This window comes from Leptonychotes weddellii, chromosome 12 (genome assembly GCF_054177405.1).
Source record: "Leptonychotes weddellii isolate Sample4059 chromosome 12, ASM5417740v2, whole genome shotgun sequence".
Lineage (NCBI taxonomy): Eukaryota > Metazoa > Chordata > Mammalia > Carnivora > Phocidae > Leptonychotes > Leptonychotes weddellii.
The window spans coordinates 66,320,576-66,344,040 of NC_138380.1; the positions used below are offsets into that span (position 1 = coordinate 66,320,576).

Sequence of the window (23,465 nt, forward strand, 5' to 3'; positions counted from 1 at the left end):
TGTTACAAAGTAGAAAACAATCACAAAGTATAAACAATAAATGACAAAAGGGAAAAATGTTTTCAGTGCAAATGACAGAAATATGACTAACTTCCTCAATACGCAAAAACCTTTTACATACATGCACACAGAAAACATGCTCAAGAACCAGTACATTTCTAAAAATGGGATAAAGATGTGGGCTGGTACCTCACTGATAAATGAAATGCAAGTGGCCAAAAAAAAAAAAAAAAAAAAAACAGAAGAAAGAAAAAGGAAAAAAAAGCCATAAGAGGATGAACTGCCCCATTTATATAGAAGTTAAAAATAAAACAAAAATGAATGCATTTGGTAATACACATTGTTGGGATGATGTGAATAACTACTCCCAGTCATAGTGGAAGTGTAAATTGGTACAAACTTCTTTGAATGGTGAATTAACAATATTAACATTCTAAATACATACATCCTTTCACTCAGGAATTCCACTACTTGGTCTTTGTCCCTTATGATTAAGTATGCAAAGATATTTGTACAGTATTGTATGAATAGCAAGATCCCGTATTAAAAGAATTTAAGGAGGGCGCCTGGGTGGCTCAGTTGGTTAGGCGACTGCCTTCGGCTCAGGTCATGGTCCCGGGGTCCTGGGATCGAGTCCTGCATCGGGCTCCCTGCCCTGCGGGGAGCCTGCTTCTCCCTCTCCCACTCCCCCTGCTTGTGTTCCCTCTCTCGCTGTGTCTCTCTCTGTCAAATAAATAAAAAAAAAAAAAAAAAAAAAAGAATTTAAGGAATACAGCATGTGAAACCCTTCAGTGGAATTACTTAGTTTCACCACCAGATGTCACAATTGTTGCACAAAAATTAAACTATAGCCAGGTAGATCAAGAGAATTTGAAGGTTGGAAAAAACTTTCCATATATGGCCTTTCGCTTTAAAATAATTGGTACTTATACATGCTTCCCAGTGCAGCTCTAAAACAAGAACTATTTTGCATATCACAAAGTATTCTGCAAAATACAGCATTTCATAAAATCTTCAAATTATCTTTTAAAAAATATTTTTTCCATAAAGAAGTCTCAACAAATTTTCATATGCTTTGACTAGGCTTTAGCCTAAAATGCACTAAAATTGGGTAGTTTCACATGGTCTGACTTGCGAGTTTCCAGGAGAAACTCAGGCTTCAAAGAATCTTACTTCTAGCATGAATAATACCTAAAATTCCACTGTTGCTGATTAATTTTGAAGAACTTAAGAGTTTCCAATCTTGGGGAGCCTGGGTGGCTCAGTGGGTTAAGCGTCTGCCTTCGGCTCAGGTCATGATCCCAGGGTCCTGGGATGGAGCCCCGCATCGGGCTCCCTGCTCAGCGGGAAGCCTGCTTCTCCCTCTCCCACTCCCCCTGCTCATGTGTGTTCTCTCTCTCTCAAATAAATAAATAAAATCTAAAAAAAAAAAAACAGTTTCCAATCTTTAGGAGTGGCATATTAACTGTAAAATATCTCTGGATGGAGTGACCCTTCAAGGACTTACTGTTGAATAGTTTTAAAAATTCACTGGGTTCGCCTAGAAAGAGACGGGCGGGATGACAGCACACTAGGAAGAGGTGCCTCTTAATCTGGGCTTTGTATGTCTCCTGTATTGTCCTTTAAGCTAATGACGATACAATTCGGTGCGATCTTACTACTGAGAAGTATGAATACACGGGGAAACCTAAGACCTTATACAATATTCAGCTTATCAAAATCCATGTTGTCACAAGTATTTCCTAATGCTCTTCTTCAAGTGACATATTTTATGTTGATCTAAAATAAATAAGTACAAATATATTAGGCAATAGATGTCACTTACTTGTTTATGTTCTCATAAACTAATTACTAAGGCAAATATCGAAATGAAATCCATATTTAGTTTCTGATTAAGGCGCTCCAAATATAAAAATTGCATGTAGACACAGGGTTACATAAATGTTTGAGAATTTCTTCATCAAAGAAAGAAGTAGGAGATGCCAATTGAACAGGAAAGTGAATCAACAGTGTTAGGTGATAAGTTTCAGAAATAGCTGTTCTTTTATTTGGGTTTATATCAAGTATAAAATAAAATCATAATAATGAAAAGGGCTGAGAAAATCTCATCTTGGCAAACTAATGTGTTTGGCATTGCCAGGCATACCAAACCTGAAGATGCAACTACTTTTTAAAAATCTTTCATTTGAAAGGAATTATGGTAACAAAGTGATATTTGTAAGCATATTTATCTAGAGATACCAGTCAATTCCTAATGCTTTCTGGTCATGGTACATTCTACAATTTTCAAAACAGGTTTACATACCTTATTTGATTTTTCTCCTGAAGAATTACTTTTTTTGGTGTTCATTTAAAAAATACTAACAGCTTATTATCGACTTTCTCTAGCCTATCTATAATTCAACTAAATTAAATATCTTTAACCTTAGCCACTTTAAAAAGAAGAAAATAAATCTACCTATTAAGTTTGTGGACAAATTGTAAAAGCTAGAAATGACATCAGTGCCCAGTCCCCTGTCTGGGGGGACCCACTCACAGCTCTGGCATACATCTCCTTCAGATGGACAGAGCTTACAGATGATGAAATAGGAATGACTCTTCATGGACCACGGCATATTCCATATGTCCTGCCCTAGAACTCAAGGGTTAGGGCTGCATCTTTTTCCTAATGTGATGGAAGAACAGTGCAGTAGCTCTGGGCTGGATCCTTTAAAAAAAAAAAAAAATTTCTTCTACTTCACATTATTGGAGAACTGTGCAAAAACAGACCCTTTCTCTCTTACAGACCAACAGTCTCCTAAGTGGAATGCCCCCCATGATGATCTACTAGGGCAGGGGCTAGCAAATTCCAGCCAGCCAAGTCCAGCCCACCACTGGTTTTTCACTTTTTATTTTTTATAATTTTTTATTATAGTAAAATACACATAATAAAAAATTTACCACGTTAGCCATTTTTAAGTGGTTCAGTGGTACTGAATATATTCTTAATGTCGTGCAACCATCAGGGCGCCTGGGTGGCTCAGTCGTTAAGCGTCTGCCTTAGGCTTGGGTAATGGTCCCGGTGTCCTGGGATCGAGCCCCTCATCGGGCTCCCTGCTCCGCGGGGAGCCTGCTTCTCCCTCTCCCACTCCCCCTGCTTGTGTTCCCTCTCTGGCTGTGTCTCTCTCTGTCAAATAAATAAATAAAATCTTAAAAAAAAAAAAAATGCTTTGCAACCATCACCAAGGATTTGGTCCTTTGTAGTGTCTCCTTCATCCACCCCAACTCTTGCACATCAGAGTAGGGTCAACTTTTCACTGCCCCCATCCCAACACTGTTACATCACAAGTATTTTCACTCCCATATTTGTCCCTAAAATCCTAGAAGTAGGGGTAGGTCTTAAAACTATTGGCTCAATTATTTTATCTTACTTAGAAAGGACAATTTAACCAGAATATACTTATATTATATCCCCTTGGATTCATAATGTTTTTGAAGATTTTTTTTATTTATTTGAGACAGAGAGAGAGAGAGCATGAGCAGGGGGAGGAGCAGAGGGAGAGGGAGAAGCAGGCTCCCCGCTGAGCACAGAGGCCGATGTGGGACTCAATCCCAGGACCCTGAGATTACGACCTGAGTCTAAGGCAGACGCTTAACCAACTAAGTCACCCAGGTGCCCTCATAATGCATTTTGAATGGAAACATACTTATTATCCAAATCCAAACACTAGCATAGACTTGGCTTTTGTTTTTTCTGGGAAGATAAACCATCTACAAAGGAAGATTCTGATACATAATATGACACCTTATGGTTTATGGTACAGAACTTAAAAATCCATTGGACCCTCTCAACCACCCTTTGAAGGAAGACAGATGTTTTTGGTCTCAACATACAGATGTGGAAACTGAGAAATAAGAACATGGAGTTTCAGATGCCTACCCAAGGTTGCCCAGCTGGTAAGACCAAGATGAAGAATTGTAGAGATCTCAGTTCTCCTGACTCCATGTCCAGGGTGCTCTCTGCTGCATCTTTCTGGAAAAGGAGATGAGAAAGACGGCTGGATCTCCTATCTGCGTGCATCTCTTAACAAACCTACTGGATTTTTTTTCTCAAGTCCACTAAGGTAGTGAAATCACTCCGTCTCAATTTCCATATACACATGGATTCCATATGGATTCCATATTTATAAATTTGCCTACTCAGTAAAATTTATTTGTAACCCCCAAATCAATACTCATGAGCTTTCATGGTCATTCCTGGACACAAGTAGAGCAGCAAAAAATTCAAATGACCCATCTTGCTCGTTCCTAGCTGAGGTCAAAAAGCATAACACTGTCTTCTTTTACAGCTCTCATAAACAAGTGTCCTTTTTGCAATCTATTTAGTGCCAGGTTTTTCACATTTTGGGGTTTTTTATTGGTGATTTTACTGCTTAAAAGCACCCTCAAACATAGTGCTTAAGTGCTGTCTAATATTCTAAAGTACAAGAAAGTTCTTATATGCTTTAGGGAGAAAACACATGTGTTAGATAAGCTTTGCTCAGGCATGAGTTATAGTGCTATTGGCCTTGAATTCAATGTTAATGAATCAACGATAAATAAGGTGTTAAACAGACATACACATAAAACAAGGTTATGTAGTCATTGACTGATGAAAATGTTGTGGCCAGAAGTTTCCAGGAAACTAACTCTCTATTTATCCCAGGAGCAATGGGTCAGTACTAATTCAGTGTTCACTGTGATTTGATAGAATATAACTACCATGAATAATGAGAATTTACTGTATTTAGATACAACCTCATATGTGTTGGTTTGAGGTACATTATCTCAATCCTTCAGGACCTATCTTGGCTCCCTGTCTTCTCCCCACAGTAAGGACAACTTGAGCTGCTCAATGTAGTACTTAAGGTTTGATTGGTGCTCCAATATCACTCTTTTCTCCAAAGTAAAGAATAAGTATGTTTCCCTGATTGCAGTTATTTGGGGGCTGGCTTAAAAGATGAACAATTTGATCACTTTAATTTTTTTTTTTTAAGATTTTATTTATTTGCAAGAGAGAGAATGAGAGACAGAGAGCATGAGAGGGGAAGGGTCAGGGGGAGAAGCAGACTCCCCGCCGAGCAGGGAGCCCAATGCAGGACTGGAGCCCGATGCGGGACTCGATCCCGGGACTCCAGGATCATGACCCGAGCCGAAGGCAGTCACTTAACCAACTGAGCCACCCAGGTGCCCTGTTTGATCACTTTATACATTTTCAAATTTATATTCCCTTCAACCAGAGAGGGGGCCTGCTGCTTTGATAGTGGAGAGAGTAGAAAAATCCTTTGTCCCAGACTATCAGAAATAACACCATAATAGTATGGTATATATAGTCACCTTCATGTTTTCTTAGAGAATCAGGAATCACTGAATTCCTTGTTTCTCAGTAGAATCATGAAAAACATAACTACCCTACATGAAGTAGCTAACACTTAAGAAAATTATTAATTTTTTTAGTCTCTACTAAAGGCTCCAAGTAAAGTAATAAGAAGGCATGAGGATCCTAGCAAAAGTGACAGCAGTGGTAATGTAAATCCATAACCACCTCTAAAATGTAAAGCAAAAATAGAACTATGTTTTTATAAAGATACTTATTTTTATGGCCAACACTAACATCAGTTGGGATCTGAGATCTAGACTTGGCTTTCATGAATAATACTCATAGTAAAACCAGGCATTCTGTACCAGGTGCTTGATCTGCATTCTTTCACAATGATGTCTAATCCCAAATCTGCATGCCCCCAAACTGGTGTATTGCCTTTCCCACAGTGACCTCATGGAGGACTGGCTAGATAATTTTTGGGGCCCAGCACGAAGTAAAAATGTAGTGCCCCTTGTTCAAAAATTAAGAATTTCAAGACAGTGACCACAGAATATTAAACCAGGGACAGGGCCCTTCTGAGCACAGGACCTTGTGTGCAGCACAGGTCTCATGCCCATGAAGCCTGTCCTGCCCTTATGTCACAATGCCTTCCAAAAGCACAGATGTAGTGGGAATTGGGGAAAGGGGTGTTCTTATTTGTCCCTGTTGGCATGATTCATGTCTATGCCACCATGGAAGCATTGCAAATTTCTCTTGGCAACCTTAGTGACTTTGCTTCTAACAAAAATTTCAGAGGCATCTGTAGAAACAAAAGCAAATATATAAATACAAAAAGACAGGCTGCCAGTTGCTTGATATGCGACTGACAGTAGCTGGTTTTTTTAAGTAAAACGTAAGACTGAGATGATTTTCTTTTTATTTGCCATTTTTCTCTTTGGAGAATCTTAAAAGTTTGATTCCTTTACTTCCTTAACACTCATATACTTTTGTTCTCTGAACAAACTGCATTTTTGTTCATCATTCTTTTGCAGCTTCATTTCTAAGGACACAGGGTTTCACTTGACTTGAGCTAAACTACCTACCACAAGGTGTTAGGACTCCCTTAATTCCTACTCTGTTCTCTGTCAAAGCGCTCTTAAGTCCACAGGCATTGTGGTTCTACCTGGGGAAAATTTACCAGTTTCCTCCAATCCACTTTAGCATTTATGACTTTCTCCACTTCAGTGCTTGACAAGCTCGGTGGGGAGAGAAGCAACCTAAAAAGAGTAGGAAAATTTAGCTTTTGACGTTTTGCGTTGCTGAGCCATCCCTCCACTCAGGTCACAGTGTCTCCCTGGAATCCCTTTTATTACCCAACCAAGGAGCTCAGTGTCCTTAGGCTGATTGCCCTTTTCAGGGCAAGTGTTGAGAGCAATCAGATTATATTCACTGTAATGAAATGTCTTTGCAATTCAGTTTCCCTCTAGCAACCCTTCTCTCAGGACTCCTGCCACAGGCTCTTTGTCTTGCTATTTGTTTTTACTAGAGGGAGGTATTACTTGTCATCTCAACTGCCTGATGAGTCTTAGAATCAGCTATTTCCTCTTCTGCATAGGCAACTATCTGTTTTGTATTCTTCCAGTAGAGCTGGATGTAATTGGATGGTTAGATAAAAACAAGTTATGTATTTTTCATAAGTATGGCTTATTTATTCCTGGTAACCATAAAACAACATAACCACTATGTGCATCAGATTAATTTGACTATAAATGTATTTAACTTCTATTCCAAACTCTGTGTATGTTTATTCTTCAGTTTATTTCTCTGGTAACAAATGTAGCCACTCACAACCTAACCAAAATTAGAAGGAGCTCTGCTAAACTAAGCTCAGATCTTTCTCACCTCCCACTCCCTATATACACACTTCAGATTAGACTGTTTTACCACACTTGGGCAACATTCAGCACTTTTCAAGGGCATCTGGGGTCATGACAGAGATTTTTTTCTAATAGTGAGCAAGGAAAGTTCACAATATTTTTCACAGCATAAAAACAAATACTCTTAAAGACTGGTCCTCTGCATTTGCTCTATGTTTTTTGTATTAGTCATCTATTGCTGTATAACAGGCCCCAAACGTAACATCTTAAAACAACAATAAGCATTATTTCAGTTAGTGTGGGTCAGGAAGTTGGGGGCAGCTTAGCTGGGTGATTCTGGCTTGGGGTCTCTCAATCAGGTTGCAATCAAGATGTTGGCCAGGAATGCAGTCACCTGAAGGCGTGGCTGGGGTTAAGGAAATCTGCTTTCAACATGGCTCTCTTACAAGAGCTGCCAGTTTGGTACTGGCTATTGATATCCTCCTATATTAACCATAGGGTTTTCCACATCTTCATAACATGGCAGCCGGCTTCCTCCAGAGAAAGTGATCCAAGAGGGACAGCCAGAAGCTACAATGTCTTTTATGACTTTAACCTCAGAAATCACACGCTATCATTTCTGCAAAATGTTACTGGAAACATAGGTCAGCCCTGCTCAGTGGCATGGGACCACAAAAAGGTATGAATGCTGGAAGACAAGGATCATTAGGGGCCATCTTAAAGGCTAGCTATCATCATGCTACTCTATCACATACAAAATATAAGTTCCTTGAATAAAGCATGTGACCAATCTAGTCACTGAAAAGGGGTATTTCCTATTATTTATTATTGAATTTGCATTCTTTGTTACACATTAGACTTGGGAGATATTGTTAGTGTAAACAATCGCTAGAAGTCTGATCAGCTATGGGCATGGGGATAAAATCCCCTTCCAGATAACTCTTGTGTCATTGTGCTATGCCAGGGAGTTCACTTTGGCTGGCTCTATATTCTTTGGTGTACCCTGTATTACTGTATGAGACCTTCCATTCGAACTTAAGGCAAGAGCTTAGATTCTGCTCTGAAGGGTAGCTGCTGAATTATTTTAAGTAGGGGAGAGGCTAGGTCATATTTGCATTTTATTAGGTTCATTGTTACCTGTGTACAGGATGAAGTGGTGATGCAAAGGAAGACAGTGCAATACTGGAGATAGACCTGTTAAGAGTCTATTTCAGGGCACCTGGGTGGCTCAGTTGGTTAAGCGACTGCCTTCGGCTCAGGTCATGATCCTGGAGTCCCGGGATCGAGTCCCACGTTGGGCTCCCTGCTCAGCAGGGAGTCTGCTTCTCCCTCTGACCCTCCCCCCTCTCATGTGCTCTCTCTCTCTCATTCTCTCTGTCTCAAATAAATAAAATCTTTAAAAAAAAAAAAAAAGTCTATTTCAGAGAGTCCCTTTATCACAGGTGAAGTTTTACAGCTCTAAGCACTCACTATCATCACAAATTTCTTAATCAACTAGGCTGAAGTTCAACGAATTGAAAGAAAGGGAAAAAAGAAAAGCTCTAATTTGTAGCATTTGCTAATTTCTGTGACATACATACTTCCAATATGGCCAGTGTCAAGCCACCAACATGATGTCATGGGATAGAGAGCTGGGAAGAGATGTGCAGAATTGGCCAGTATCACCTGGCTCCAGCATCCGCTTGGACCTTTGAGTTCTTAAAACAGAAGTAGTCAGGAGCAGGTTAGCAGCTCTAGGACATGAGGGACCAGTTAAGCCAAAGCCCATGTCCACATGGCCAGCAAGGGGGAAGGCAGGATTCCTAGACACCTGCTTATCCTAGAGGGGGCTGATAGGACCTGGGGGTCCTATCCTACAGCAAACTTCTGTTGCTACAATTCCCACCTGGACCTTCCAGATCACAGGAGTAGGTTCTGAGAGTGAAGGCAAGAAAAGGAACATGGGGGTAGAGGCAAAAATTATTTTTAAATTTAAGTGAATTATCTTGATTTATTTACTCTAAGTATCCTTTCAAACTGTTGAGAGTGAATCTTGGAGTGAGGCCACTAGTTATAACACAGTTAAAGTATCAATAATACCTTTTCTCTTAATGAGCAGCGGCTGTTACCTTTTTCCATAAAGTAAAACTCTGGAGACATGAAGATACATTCTTTCTACAGAGGATTTTAATGAACAAGGACCACTCAAAATTCCAAATACCAGATTCCTGCTAACAGTACCCAGTCACATCGGTTTTTCATACAAAATAAGGAAAATTTTCTCTTTTTCTCATCCACCATCTCATGTTCTTCCTCAGTATTTGCTTAAGAATTTGTTTTATAGGGATGCCTGGGTGGCTCAGTCGTTAAGCGTCTGCCTTCGGCTCAGGTCATGATCCCAGGGTCCTGGGATCGAGCCCCACATCGGACACCCTGCTCTGCGGGAAGCCTGCTTCTCCCTCCCCTGCTCCCCCTGCTTGTGTTCCCTCTCTCGCTGTGTCTCTGTTAAATAAATAAAAATCTTTAAAAAAAAAGAATTTGTTTTATAGAACAGTCTGAAGGTTGGCATATTTCCAAACAAAATACAACAAACCAACCCAAATTCCCCATTAAGATCAGATTTGGATATGAATACTAGGCAGGCTACAGTTGTGCTTTTTCTACCCAAATTCCACAGCCCTTCTAAACTAGAGGGTGGGGAGACATCCAGCAGGTACAGGGGGAATGACCTTCGCCTAGAAAGGTTCCTCCAATGTGGGGGAGGGGGAGCAAGGGGAGACTCGTAGGCTAACAGGTCAGTATATCTTAGGACTGAAGATATTTTCCTAATCGATGGAAATGGGACAGCTAATTAAGACCCGAGTCCTGGGCGCCTGGGTGGCTCAGTTGGTTAAGTGACTGCCTTCGGCTCAGGTCATGATCCTGGAGTCCCTGAATCGAGTCCCGCATCGGGCTCCCTGCTCGGCAGGGAGTCTGCTTCTCCCTCTGACCCTCCCCCCCTCATGTGCTCTCTCTCTCTCATTCTCTCTGTCTCAAATAAATAAATAAAATCTTTAAAAAAAAAAAAAAAAAAAGACCCGAGTCCTGTGGTTCTGTGACTTTGATTTACAGCTCTTCTGCAAGGGATCTTTCCTTTTTAGTTTTTCAGACCTAACACAAGCTCTTCAAAATCCCTCCTAAAAGAGTTACTGTACACAGTATTTTGGAGACAACTTAGTAAGTTTTTATGCTTTTTTATAAAACTGAAGAAGAGTGACAGCAGGATAAAGAGAGGAAAGCAAAAAGCAAAAATGGAAGTGACAAGCTGCACGTCTTTCCTCAAAATTAATCTCAAGCTATGTATTTTTTTTTTTAAGATTTTACTTATTTGAGAGAGAACCCGCGCGCACACATGTGCACGGGGGGAGGGGGGGGGCAGAGGGAGAGGAAGAGAGACAAACAGATTCTCTGCTGAGCAGGGAGCCCGACACAGGGCTCGATCCCAGGACCCTGAGATCATGACCTGAGCCAGTCAGACACTTAACTGACTAAGCCACCCAGGCGCCCCTCAAGCTATGTTTTTGGATTTTTTTAATGGAAACATCACAAAAGCAATGGTGTGGTCTTACTGCATCATATCAGGAGGTGAATGGTGTTGGTCTTATTATCGGTGATAAATTTGATCACTTGGTTAAAGCTGTGTCTGGCAAGTTTACCCACTATAAAGTTACTATTCTTCCCTTTGAAATTAACAAGTCATTTGTGGAGCAGAATTTTGAGACTAAGTATTTACAGGATATTTATCCCATTTTTCATCAAGCTTTCACCAACCAGCTTTAGTTCTATTGATGTTTTCCTAACTCCATCTTTTTTTTCTGTATTTATTTCTTGGTATTTTACTCTAACAAACAGCTTTTCTTCCTTTCCACTTCTATCAGTATAGACACACAGAGTTTTGCTTTATTCAATAGCTTATAACCCATTACTGTTTATTTTGATGCTCAGATTGTCAGATTTGGTCAGTGGGAACTTCAAGCTGGCTCCTATGTAATTTGATAACTCCCCATCATTCTTTGAGTGTTTCCTTACTTTCTGGAAGAACAAGATATGCTGAACTTGTCTTGTACTTTCCCTATCCCAGGACTGGAATCAGTTTTTTCTTGAAGGAAATCTGTTTTACAGTCTATTTTTATTTATTTTTTATTTTTATTTTTATTTATTTATTTATTTTTATTAAAGATTTTATTTATTTATTTGAGAGAGAGAATGAGATAGAGAGAGCATGAGAGTGGGGAGGGTCAGGGGGAGAAGCAGACTCCCTGCTGAGCAGGGAGCCCGATGTGGGACTCGATCCCAGGACTCCAGGATCATGACCTGAGCCGAAGGCAGTCGCTTAACCAACTGAGCCACCCAGGCGCCAAATTTTTATTTATTTTTTAAAAAGATTTTATTTTATTTGATATAGAGACAGCGAGAGAGGAAACGCAAGCAGCGGGAGTGGGAGAGGGAGAAGAAGGCTTCCCGCTGAGCAGGCAGCCCGATGCGGGGCTCGATCCCAGGACCCTGGGATCATGACCTGAGCCGAAGGCAGATGCTTAACGACTGGGCCACCCAGGTGCCCCTACGGTATATTTTTAAAAACAGTTCTTGGATAGTGTTTGTAAGTAATCTGTATTCATCATTTCTGGTTGGTAAATCAGTCTCTTTTGAATTTGATTAGCATGAACGGATTCTCTAGCACACAGTCACCCTCAATGAACCTGTCCAACTGAGGGGCAGACTCTGAATTGTTAGCGTATTCAGCTGGGGATGTCCAACCTGAAGCAGCTTCAGATTTCTAGTGCAATGGATGGCTCTTCCATCTAAGGTGCTACCATAGAGCAGGGGTTCAGTGAGGAGTGCATGTGAGAACTATCCGAGAAGGCTGCAATCCAAAAAACTAAAAGCTCATCCCAAGTTTCAGAAATTTTAAGGTGACTTACCTATCAGGACCACCTCTCCTGGAAACCTCATGTTCTGAAGAGTAAGGAAAGGCCCTCCTACCTAACCATTTGAGAACTCTCAATTTTCAAGAACACAGACCATTAGAAAACTCCATTGATGAGGCAAATCTGGCACACCAACTTCACTCAGTGTTTTTTTGTGGAATGTTCAAACAGTCCAGTGAATTCCTAGGACTACTCTTAGAAATGGATGAAAGGTCTTGATGCTTCTGGAATAATAAATCCATGTTTTCTAATTCCTTTTCAATTGCTATCCTGTAGGGCTTTAAATGGGGCTGTATCTTTTTCAATTTACATATATTTGAGAAACATTTCTCAAAATATTTTATTTATTGATTTATTTATGTTGAGAGAGAGTGCACATGTGAGCGGGGGGAGGAGGAAGGGGAGAGAATCTTAAGCAGGCTCCACTCCCAGCACAGAGCCTGACATGGGGTTCAATCTCATGGCCCTGAAATCATGACCTGAGCCAAAATCAAGAGTCAGAAACTGAACCAAGTAAGCCACCCAGGCGCCCCTTAAAATATTTTACCTTAAAGCATTGAGGAAAAGGATAGAAACAAAAACTTGTAAAAATACATCTTTTAATAAACACCAAGAAGTACAGTGCAGTTTCACTGAGGTTTTACATTGCAGCTTACAACAAACATTATTTCTTATAGTGTATAATTACAAGTAAAGTAAACTCAGAGTTGTTTTTTTTTTTTTTTCTCTCATGGCTGGATAAACCAAGTCTGGTGCATGATACTACATTTAAGGTTGTTTCAAGCTGGCTTCTGTAAAAGGCCCTTAACGTTAATAACTTGCAGCAACAACAACAAAAAAATCCATATCCCCCATCACAATGATAGCCTGATGAGTGCTCAAAAATTACTAAAAAGAACTGTAAATACTTGTTTTCCTTTGATGGCCTTGAAGAATAGCTATTGAGAGCAAATCTGAAATATTAAAGACAATAAGGGAAACATCTGTTTCTTTTGCCTAATGTAGCCATAGTAAATACTAATTTGAGGCTACAGATTATGAAAAGACTGCAAAAGATGCTTACAGAAAAAGCTTCACATTTACATTTATGATCCCATGGACTAAAATCTGTCTAGTGTATTAATGGCTGAGTCAACTTTTCTTTAACATTGCTGATACTAAGAACAGGAAGATGGTAAATTCTTGACACTTCTGGACAAATTTAGTGAGAGTGAGGACTGATATTAATTAGCAAAGGAGGAAATTAATCTTAAAATTCTACCTGCCATTGTCTTGAAGTGATCAAGATTCAGCTACGTCTGAGAGGAGTAAAAAGGAATGGAACTGAAGGTAATCAGAAGCTGTAAATAAAAAACCCAGAGTTTTGCATGCTTTATACTGATGGCATTTAAAAATTCTACAACTGGATTTATTTGCTATATACATAAACCAGTGCTGTAATTAGGAAAAAAAGGAAAGTAGCACTTACATCCACAGAAGTACCAGAATCATATCCAAATTTGCAAAGAGGAATAATCTGTTTACCATGCAACTAGTGGTTTGTGAAATTTGTAATGGTTAATAAAACAATATCCTTATGAACATGATACTAATATATAGCAAATTATACCAAGTAAGTCAGCAGCTCAAATTCATGAGGGTAAAGACCCAATATCCCTGAATTTCTAAGCATTCATCTCAGTGTTAATGCAGGTGCATCTAAATGTTACCCCATTAGAAGAGATTTTAAATACTCCTCCCTCTTCAATACATCATCATACTTTCAGAGGTGAAAAGGGAACAATTTAATTTCTTTACCACTTTTGCCCATTCTCATGAATCTGATATAGTGTTATTACAGTGTCTAGGCTAAGGTAAGTGCTAAAGGATCCAATGAATTGAATTTCTAAGTTCCAGAATATTGCTGGTATTGTACAATAAGCCTGTCAGAAAGCCATGTTGAAATATATTCCTGGATCAATGATTGAGAAATTAAGACCAGCTGCCAATAAAGTCAGACTGTTCCCTATTGTTAGATAACAGTTTGATCTTCTTTGTTATATTAAAATTTCTTAGTGGATGGGATCGGATCTCATACTTTTTTCATGTATCCTCTATAGCACCCACTAAAGTGTGGAGCAAAGATATATGCTCAAGGAAATAATCAGTGACGAGGGCAGGAACTGAATCAAGAGTGAATGTGGTCATGGTGAAGCCATAACTTACTTCACTCATCATTCAAAAGGCAGTCCACCAGAATGAATCTCTGATGTTGTCAATGAAGAATAGATGCTTGTCCCCTACCACAGTCTCAAAGAGAATACACCACTTGGGCCTCTTTCTTTCTCTTTGTCACTAAGAGATTATACAGGACCTTGAGTACTACTTGGTGGATGCTATCTGAAAAAAAAAAAAAAGGCTTTTCTGCCTCAGAGGGGAAGCACCGATCCATCACATGGCCCATTTTAACTCTAATAATACAATTTATAGAATCATTAACTTTTAAAATTATGTTAAATGGTATCCATACTAGTAGTTATTTAAAATGTTAGGCTTATGCTCTCTGACATCACTTAAAATGCATTTTATTTTTAAACACTGCCATGAGGTAGAAGATAAGGAACGCACAAAAGAAAAGTATCTTCAAAATATGAAACTCTGTTTTATATAATTAGCCCCGAGAGAGAAGTAAGAAAAGTTACAGCCTTAAGCTGGTAGACTGACTACTGTTAAAATATTACTCTTACCTGAAAGAAATTTCTTATATTTGAAATTGCCCTTTTTTCCCAGTGTAAGGTATTATAGAAAGAGGACAATACATATTCTAAAATACTCATAAAGATCATGTACAATAGGCTCTCTTAGTCTTCATTTTTTACTTTACCATGTTGCTCTAAATTACCTCAACTGAGACACAGGCCCTTTCCACTTGAATAACTGATTAGATATCAATATAGAGGTTAAAAATCTTTCTAGCATAAGAAGCAAGATAAAAGGAATGATTCACATTTAAAATAATGTACTTTTCATAAAACTAGCAGCACTTCATTCTACCAGGACATACAAATTTGGCTTCATTGACTGGTCAGAAACAAAGGAAAATGTATACGGGTCCTTGTACAAGGGAAATGTGAGGCTACAAGTTTTCTCTGAGAACTAACAATTTCCCCATTAGGTGGTGTGTGAAACTACTGGAATGTCAATTTCGATGGCAGAGAGGCGGGAGCGTGCTGAATAGGGCTGTGAGTAGGTATGCATACCGGGAGGATGGGAGTACAGTGGCTGCCAGAAAGGAGAAGGCAAAGATTTGCATGCACAGTACCAAATAAACAGCAGAAGGGAAGTCATATACAGGCCCCCAGCACTGGCCATAGTGACATACACTGCGTAGTCAAACGTAAAGACTGGCTCGAACTTCTTGTTCAGATGAACGTTATAAAAGATGACCCAGATGGAAGGGGAGAGGCTCACAGTACCTGCCAGGAAAAACAGCAGCCCGGCCACCAGGTGGCAGCCTGCACTATTGACCAGACACTTGGCCAGTTTGATGTTGGGCACTGAGGACCTGAAGGCCGTGTTGCACATTCCGATCAGGCAGAGCAGCAGGGCACCCATCGCAATCAGGATGCTGAGAGGCAGGGCAAACTGGAGGACCCGCAAGTCCAGCTGGTCAACTGATGAGTACCAAGTAGTGTCATACATCAGGCAGTCACTGCTCCCATCATATCGGGCACACTTCACCCACAGGCCAGTGTACACAGTCAGATTCTTCTCGTTTCTGTTGAATGTGATCAGTCGTAATTTCCTCCAGTTGGGAAGCAGAGTCCCCGCAAAGAGGCCTGCTACCGAGGCGATTCCACACAGGAAGGAGAGGACTGTGGCTGCATGGACATCCCGACAGCCCATGGCAGGTAGGCTTGTGCAGCACCGTCAGTCAGACTGGGGGGTGACACACAAGAGGACAAATCATGAGGGGACAATAGGAGAGCAGAGCAGGAAGGGTGGTGCTGATTGGCAGCACAACTAATGATGTCAATGCAAAGAGGCAAAGTCTGTCCCTGGTTCCTACGTACAATATGAAGGCACATAAACACATGTGCCTGTGACCCCAGAGCGCAGGCGCGCTCACATATGCTTGGTTACCAGTGGCCGGGCCAGGTAGCAACCAAAGAACTAAAGTCTTTGGACATGAGTATTTTACTTCCCAGCAAAGCAGAGGAACAATCAAAATAATTTCAAATCCTTTTAACATCACATATGAAAGTCTCTCAATTGTCAATAATCACTCATTCAACACACATCTACCAAATACTTTCATGTGTCAGCCACTCAAATATATAAGGTCAGAGCACTCATCAACCGTCAACAACACGCAACACAAATTCAGCCCCCCGTGCTCATGCAAATGGAAAATGAAACTAGCATGCAGCTGCGGTGAAGGTGGCTCATAAAAGACAAAGACGTAGAGAAAGAAGGATCACAGGACAGCAGACTGGCTGAGGGAGGACCCTGAGCCAGACTGCTAGGGTTCTAATCCCCACTTCCTCCCTTACTAGCCAAGTGACCTTGGGTCAGCTACAGAACTCTGTGATTCCTTTTCCTCATCTGTAAAATGGCAAAAATAACAGTACCTACCTCACAGAGTTAAGTATTGAGTGAGTTAATACACTGTCCACTGCTTAAAACATGTCTGGCACATTTTAAGAGCACTTCAAGTGTTAACTACTTCTTAGCACTCAGTGACCAGCTCAGTGCCTGGCATACTGGAGCAGTTTAAAGAACATTTGCTGAATAAATGTTAAATAAGAAAAAGCAACATCTCATTCCTATATACTAGGCATACTGGATAATTACAAAATGTAAATGAACTCCTCTCCATTGAATTAGTCAAATGAAAAGAGAACAAAGATCCCTGAAATGATTCTACTCAACTACTTCCTGGCTGATTCAAGATGACTTGCATGCTTTTCCGGTTATTACACTTGTGGTTATTGGTTATTATATCATTACTGCTCACATTCCTGAGGTAACGACAACCTATCTCTATTAACGCTATTGTAAGAAAAAGAAAAAAAGTAGCCAGGCCTTTCTCTCATTCCAAATTAAAAGACTGTGTTCTTTTTCTGCATATGACAAAGTATAAAGACCAATATCTTATTCAGCTTTAGTTTAAGAGTTTGAAACTCACTCTCCAAACACCACCCAAGTATATTTTCTCTGCCTTCTATCACGCCCCCAATGAGGCAACACAACAGACTACTTAAGGTAGCACATTTACTTCTTTTAGTCAGATCATGATGAAGGGGCAAGGTTGAGAATATTATTGTTTCTGAATACAGTATGTGTTCAGAGTACCCATGATCCTCTGCAGAGTCAAATATTATCTGCTGCGATGGTGGAATAGCATTTCCAGGAGTTCAGGGGCCAGAAAGAAGATCAAAATGCTAAACTGGGTTAGGACTTGATTAAATGTGTCTGAATGGGAAGGTACATTTTTTTTTCTTTAGAAAACAACATATTTGCATATTTAATCTGATCATGTAAACTAGGAAAAATTTTACTAGCAGAAAATATGTAGTTACACATACATACCTATATAACTGTACAATATAAAATCAGTTTAAGCACAAGTGAACCATTTTTCAAAGTCCTCAAGTTAAGCATAATTAGTTCTAAGTTTCTCCATTAATATTAGTTTACTACTTGTTTATCATGTTGTCTTCTGTCAATATTACCAGAAGTAGCAATTACTTACAAATATACTGTTTACATATGAAAACAAAATAATTATAGTCCTAATTTATATTTTTCATGCAAAATGGGGAGAAAAACTGTCTTGCTTAATTTTAGCAATCAAACTACCTTGTTCCAGCAATGGAAACTATGGTGCAGGTTTGAGGATGTTTACACTGGAAAAGGCTACTAATGATGTCAAGCTCCAAAATGCAGCTTCTTACTGGCTTTTGCTCATTTACCTGTCTGTCTCCCCCATACACTGTTAGCAACTTGCACAGTGCCCAACACGTAAGTCATTCTAGGAATATTTGAATAAATGAGTACTGGGCACTGTTCCAAGACCACAGTAACTCACAAAGGTAGGCTATTGATAATGTAGAATTGGACAAGGAAGTAGCTATTACCAAGTAATAATTCATTCAATGAATCAATTCATTCAACTCAGGTATTTACTGAGTATCCAGCACATGCAAAATACTGTTAGGCCCTGGAGGGACACTGAAGCCACTAAGATCTGGACCTTGCTCCAATGTGTTAACAATAAGACTGAGGGAAAGAATATGCTGTTCTATGAGAAGTCAATATGCTGAGAGTGAATCAATTGTATGATCACTACATGTCAAAGGATAATTGTTAGATATTAAGCAAAGTGAACCAATAAGGTACCTGTTCATAAAAAATGTATCACCCAGGGTTAGAGAAAAACTGAGCAAGGAAAGAGAATAATGATTTGATTAAAGCTGTAAAGACATAAGAAAAAGGTTCCCTCTGTTTCTCTCAAAGCTTCAGAACCCCTTCAGGCGACATACTCAGAGTCCTAACCCAATCATAAATTTCTCTTGCTTTCACAGATAGGGGTAAAAAACTTGGGAGTATCAGAAATACTGAGATTTCTCCAATCAAGCTGCCTTGTACCACTAATTCCTACAATGAAAAGGGAATGAGAAACAAGATCAGAATGAATGACTTATTATAAATAAATTCCTGTAGTTCTTAGATTATAGACTATCAAATGACACTAATGAACAGAGGTGGGTCAATATTTACTTCAGGATCAAGTGTGTTCGAACTTATCCTGCATCAAATCAACACAAATGTTCTATCAGTCCCCTGAACTTGCTTTTACTGAAGCATTCTTAGCTCAGAGCCCAGAGATTGACTAAAAGTCCTAATTTACACAGTCAACAAGGATACCATGGCATTTTTTCAGAAGGGAAATACTATTAACCTCACTTCTTTAGCTAATTTCAACCTCAGTGCTGGAATTAATGTCCCTGTTCTTTTTAACCTTCTTTGGCTACTTTCCTTTTTATGATCTGTTCTTAACTCCACATCTGCATGATTTGATAAGTCATATATCTCACTAGAGGGATGAAGTATCATTTTATAGGGATAGTTGGGAGATGGAGTATGTTTAGTGATTTAAAACTGAAAATAATGCTCTCAGGTTAGGATTTGTTCATATTAAGAAGGTGAAAGATCTCTACTCTTGTCCTATGCCAATTAACTTTTAATCCAAAATAACTTGTTTCAAATGCAAATCTGATTATTTCACTATATTTCCTTTTTAAGATTTTATTTTTAAGTAATTTCTATACCCAACGTGGGGCTCAAACCCATAATCCCAAGATCAAGAGTTGCATGCTCCACCAGCTGAGCCACATTTCTCACATTCACTACATTTCTCACATTCAATGCCTTCTTATTTCCCTCAGAATAGTTTCTAAATTTTAAAACTTCATAGTTTCCAAAGTTTCAAATCCCACCATCAGTTCCTGTCAAATTCTCAATTTCCTTATGTGTCACTCTCCCATCTAACATGTTACAGACTATGTAGTCATATTACTTTTCTTTTCAGTCTTCAAATTTGGCACTTTTAAATTTGGCTAAGGGCTTTACTTCATGCTATTCTTCCTTCTAGAACTTTCTTAATTCCATTCTATTCTTTGCTTACCCAAAAGGTATTCATTTTTCTAATTTTCAGGGAGGCTGGCCCTAAACCTGTTCTCTCTTCCCTGATCCCCTACCTTCCCCAGCCCTGGTTAAATGCTCTGAAATCACCTTTGCACCTTCTCTTTGGGAGCAGTGATTATGCTTATAATTCCTTGTTCAGTATTTATCTTTCTCACTAGTCTGAATTCCAGGAGGACAGAAAGCCTTCTCTTTTATTCACTGTGTCCCACACTGGTACACATAAAGCACTCGATTATTTGTTAAATAACTGAACAAACAAAGAAACAAATGTAAGCTCCATATGGGTATGGTCAGGATCCAGAGAGAAAGTTACAAATCTGCTCTGTTATCATTCATTCATTCATTCATATCTTACGTTTTGAAGCTTCCAAGTTGCTTCTAAACCATGCCCTCCACTTTCCACTTTATTGGCCAGTCTCTCCCATTTTTTAAAACAAAGGTGATTTTCTTCCCCTAAAAAATTCCCCTAAAACTGAGGCGATTCCCAAGTATTTACATAAAGACTATTCTTCCAAAAATGCATAACTAAGTTTGGCAACACTGGTTAACTTTCACAGTGGCCAAGGAGTCAATCAATTGTACCTGTGTTGATCCTCATGTTTTCAACTCAATAGGCTTGTTACTACTGGATATACCCCCTTTTTATTAACAGGTTAATATATCAAATTAATGCCTGTTTATCAAAGCAAAACTATTTTTTAAAGCAGAACAATTTACTATATTTGTATTTATATTTTCTTTTTAATATAGCAATGGAGAAAAAAGATAAACATCTTTTTGCCATATGAAAATCCCTTATTAGGGACTGTAGAAAATATGCCAGGTTAAGAACACACTAATCCAACAAATCTAAGTAGTACTCTTGAACACTAACTAGGCAACAGACTTAAGCTGGGTCAAATATATAGATGTCTGGGCTTGTTGTTTCCATGTGAGAGGCAACTTGGTACTACAGTCCAGGCAACCAGAGACCCAAATGCCAGTCACAACCTACCATTTACAAACTGGGCAAGTCATCTATGTCCTCTGAACCTCAAATATCTCAAGAGTAAAGTGTCCCCCAAGGTATCTATAAGATCATGAATAGTAAAGCCCTTTGTAAAACAGAGTATGGTAAGAAATTTAAATTTATAATGATTATTATTAGGCTTATTTACTTTCTTTAGCTAGGAATGTGCTTTTCTTCTGGGTCTCAGCAATCAATCACAGATGATTACAGCCATGTAACAATAATAACAGAGCATTCTCTATGGAGCAGTTACTGACCAAATCATATAAGGACTCTGTTTCAAAACAAGCACTTCACATTTGTCATCTATCTGTTCCATGGTGACTTTCAGAAGTAGATGGATAAAATTCGGTACACAGTTAAAGTTATCAAATATATCATTTTCAACTAAAAGTATTTTCAAAAAGATACCTGTTTTGTAGTTTTGAATAGCATTCAAAGAAGTCCGAGGCAGGAATAATGGCTAACAGCTTTAGGAATTCACAGACCAATCACTATGTAATTTTTTCTGGGACAATCCCAGGAATAGCTATAGAAGACATGTGTAACAGCAGCTACATTACTTCTTGATGGTAAGACTAGCAGTCCCTTCCACCTGTAATTGGAGTTTTCTTAGAAACTACAGGTTATCAATCATTGCTCTCACAAGGGAAGTCTATCTTATAACTTCATTTTGTTGAACAAGAGAAAAACATGCCATCTGATATATGGTGGAAAAAGGAAAAGGAGTAAAATCAAAGAATGTACTTACTCTTTGAGGTACTTGACAGATGTAAAACAACTTTAATCAACTTAGGGAAGAAATATATGCACATCTGAATAGACAGTAGAGATGATCTGGGCCTAAAGAAATAGGAAAAATGTCCTAAATTAATATAATACTTCTTTAAATTACAAATATATGTGTGTGTTATACACATACGCGAGCGTGCACACACACACAATGGATTTTTTAGAGCCTACTCACAACTAAGAATAAGGAGGCCCAAGGAAACACTGTGCAGTTAGTTGTCTTGGAAGTAAAAGAAACTCATTGTTTCTTTTGTACCTTTTAAAAGGACACTGATAACAAAACTAGGCTAAGTTGATATGCATTGTGCATCCTAAAATTTGCAACTAGGATGCTTTTTTGAGTTTACAGTTCCACCAATGGCTCAACCTGCCATCTAAATATGTGTCTATAGATCTATTTTAGGCACCAACAACTTCCTTTTCAAATACTATTTATTACAATAGGCAGGATGCAAACTTATAAACGCCAGAGAACTTCCTGGATTAAGGCATTTATCACTAGCCCCATTATTATTATGTAGAATGTTGTCCTCAACAGTCTGCACAGAAGAGATTTCAAATTATGATTTTTCTTTTCTAAATGTATGTTTCTTAAGTTGGTATCAAGCATAACTGCTCACTCCAAATTAAGGGAAAATCGTTTTACAATTAAAAACACACAGTAGGATCCCTGAGCTTTCATTTTAAGTGGGGTCACCAAGTCCGGCCTTTCTCTAACGTGGTAACCGGCCCCTCCCAAGGCCTATTACACACAACTTGGGCTTCAGAGTAAAGCAAACCAAGCTTCCAGAGCAAACCGCACTCCCCCTCCTCTCCTCTCCTTCTCTTCGAGCCCTGTCCTTAGGAGCAACAGAGCTAGCAGAAAGAAAGAAAAAAAAGGAGGGGGGGCTCTCCTGGTTAGAGCCAATAGAAAGAGACCGCAACATTGACTGTTAACCGCTCTCAGAACAAACCCATCCCTGCAACACTGAGTGGGTTTGAACCGCGAGCAGGTCATCATTACACAACCAACTGGTGATTCAAAAATAGCAACTTGCAGCTCCACACCGCACACCCCGCTGGCCAAGCCCAAGCCCTCGGCTGCTCCGGCAAGACACCTCGACATTTCCACACTCCTGTGTACACAATTTTTTAAAAGCCTGATCAAATACCTCCTCATTCAATTTTCACGTCCACAGATGTAGGGTCAACAGTTTTCAGTGTCCCTAATTCCCTTCGATTTAGCTATTTTACACAAAATCCTCAACGACTTATGCAAAAGACCCAAAAAATCAGATTCCTGACCACACCTACCTGTTTCTCACATCCAAGACATTTCACTCGCCCACACTGAGAAGCTTCTTAGAGCGTCTCCCTCGCAGCGTCCCAGGAAGTGCGTTCCCAGCGAGCCGCACCGGAGGCTTCTGGGAGCGTAGTCAGGTTTTCCCGAGGCCCTAATCAGGAATGCCCTGGATGACTGGGAGACTACAATTCCCAGAAGCCACTGGGCCGCCGGCCGCAGGCAACATCCTGCGATCACCTTCTGCCTTTCTTTCTCCCTGGCCCCTGGCCCCCTTACTCCCCTTGCACCTTCAGGTCCTTCCAGATTTGGGTTACAGGTGTTTAAAAAAAAAAAAAGTTGAACGAAACAAAACTAAAAATAGTTTCAGGTTGGGTACCCAAGTAAATATTTACTACTAAATGTGATCTCCCCGGAAGGTTTGTTAGCAAAAATCCTTAAATACTTTTTTCCACAAAGTATTTACCAAGGCACAAAGTAGAAAAGCTCAAACTCTAGAACTGACTGTGAAAATGTTCAAAGATACAGATAGCTTGAATAGTACAATGGACAC

The 23,465-nt window shown here is 39.5% G+C and overlaps 1 protein-coding gene across 10 annotated transcripts in view; it reads right to left on the reverse strand.

Moving 5' to 3' along the window:
• Positions 1 to 23,082, reverse strand: part of CLDN12 (claudin 12) — an 85,109-nt gene extending 62,027 nt beyond the window's left edge. Inside the window, exons 1-4 of one of the 10 annotated variants that reach the window (XR_014139365.1) lie at positions 22,927 to 23,031; positions 21,593 to 21,684; positions 15,599 to 16,061; positions 3,920 to 4,012 (exon numbers count right to left, since the gene is read on the reverse strand). Coding sequence is in view for 9 of the 10 variants with exons in the window: in XM_031030446.1 (XP_030886306.1) it covers positions 15,294 to 16,028 (735 nt within the window). In the remaining variant the exon portion in view is untranslated. Of the gene's footprint in view, positions 1 to 3,919; positions 4,013 to 12,725; positions 16,062 to 21,592; positions 21,685 to 22,926 lie in introns of those variants that run through there. The other 9 variants (XM_081800556.1, XM_081800553.1, XM_081800554.1 and 6 more) reach the window with 9 other exon arrangements.
• Between the last annotated feature and the right edge of the window lie 383 nt (positions 23,083 to 23,465).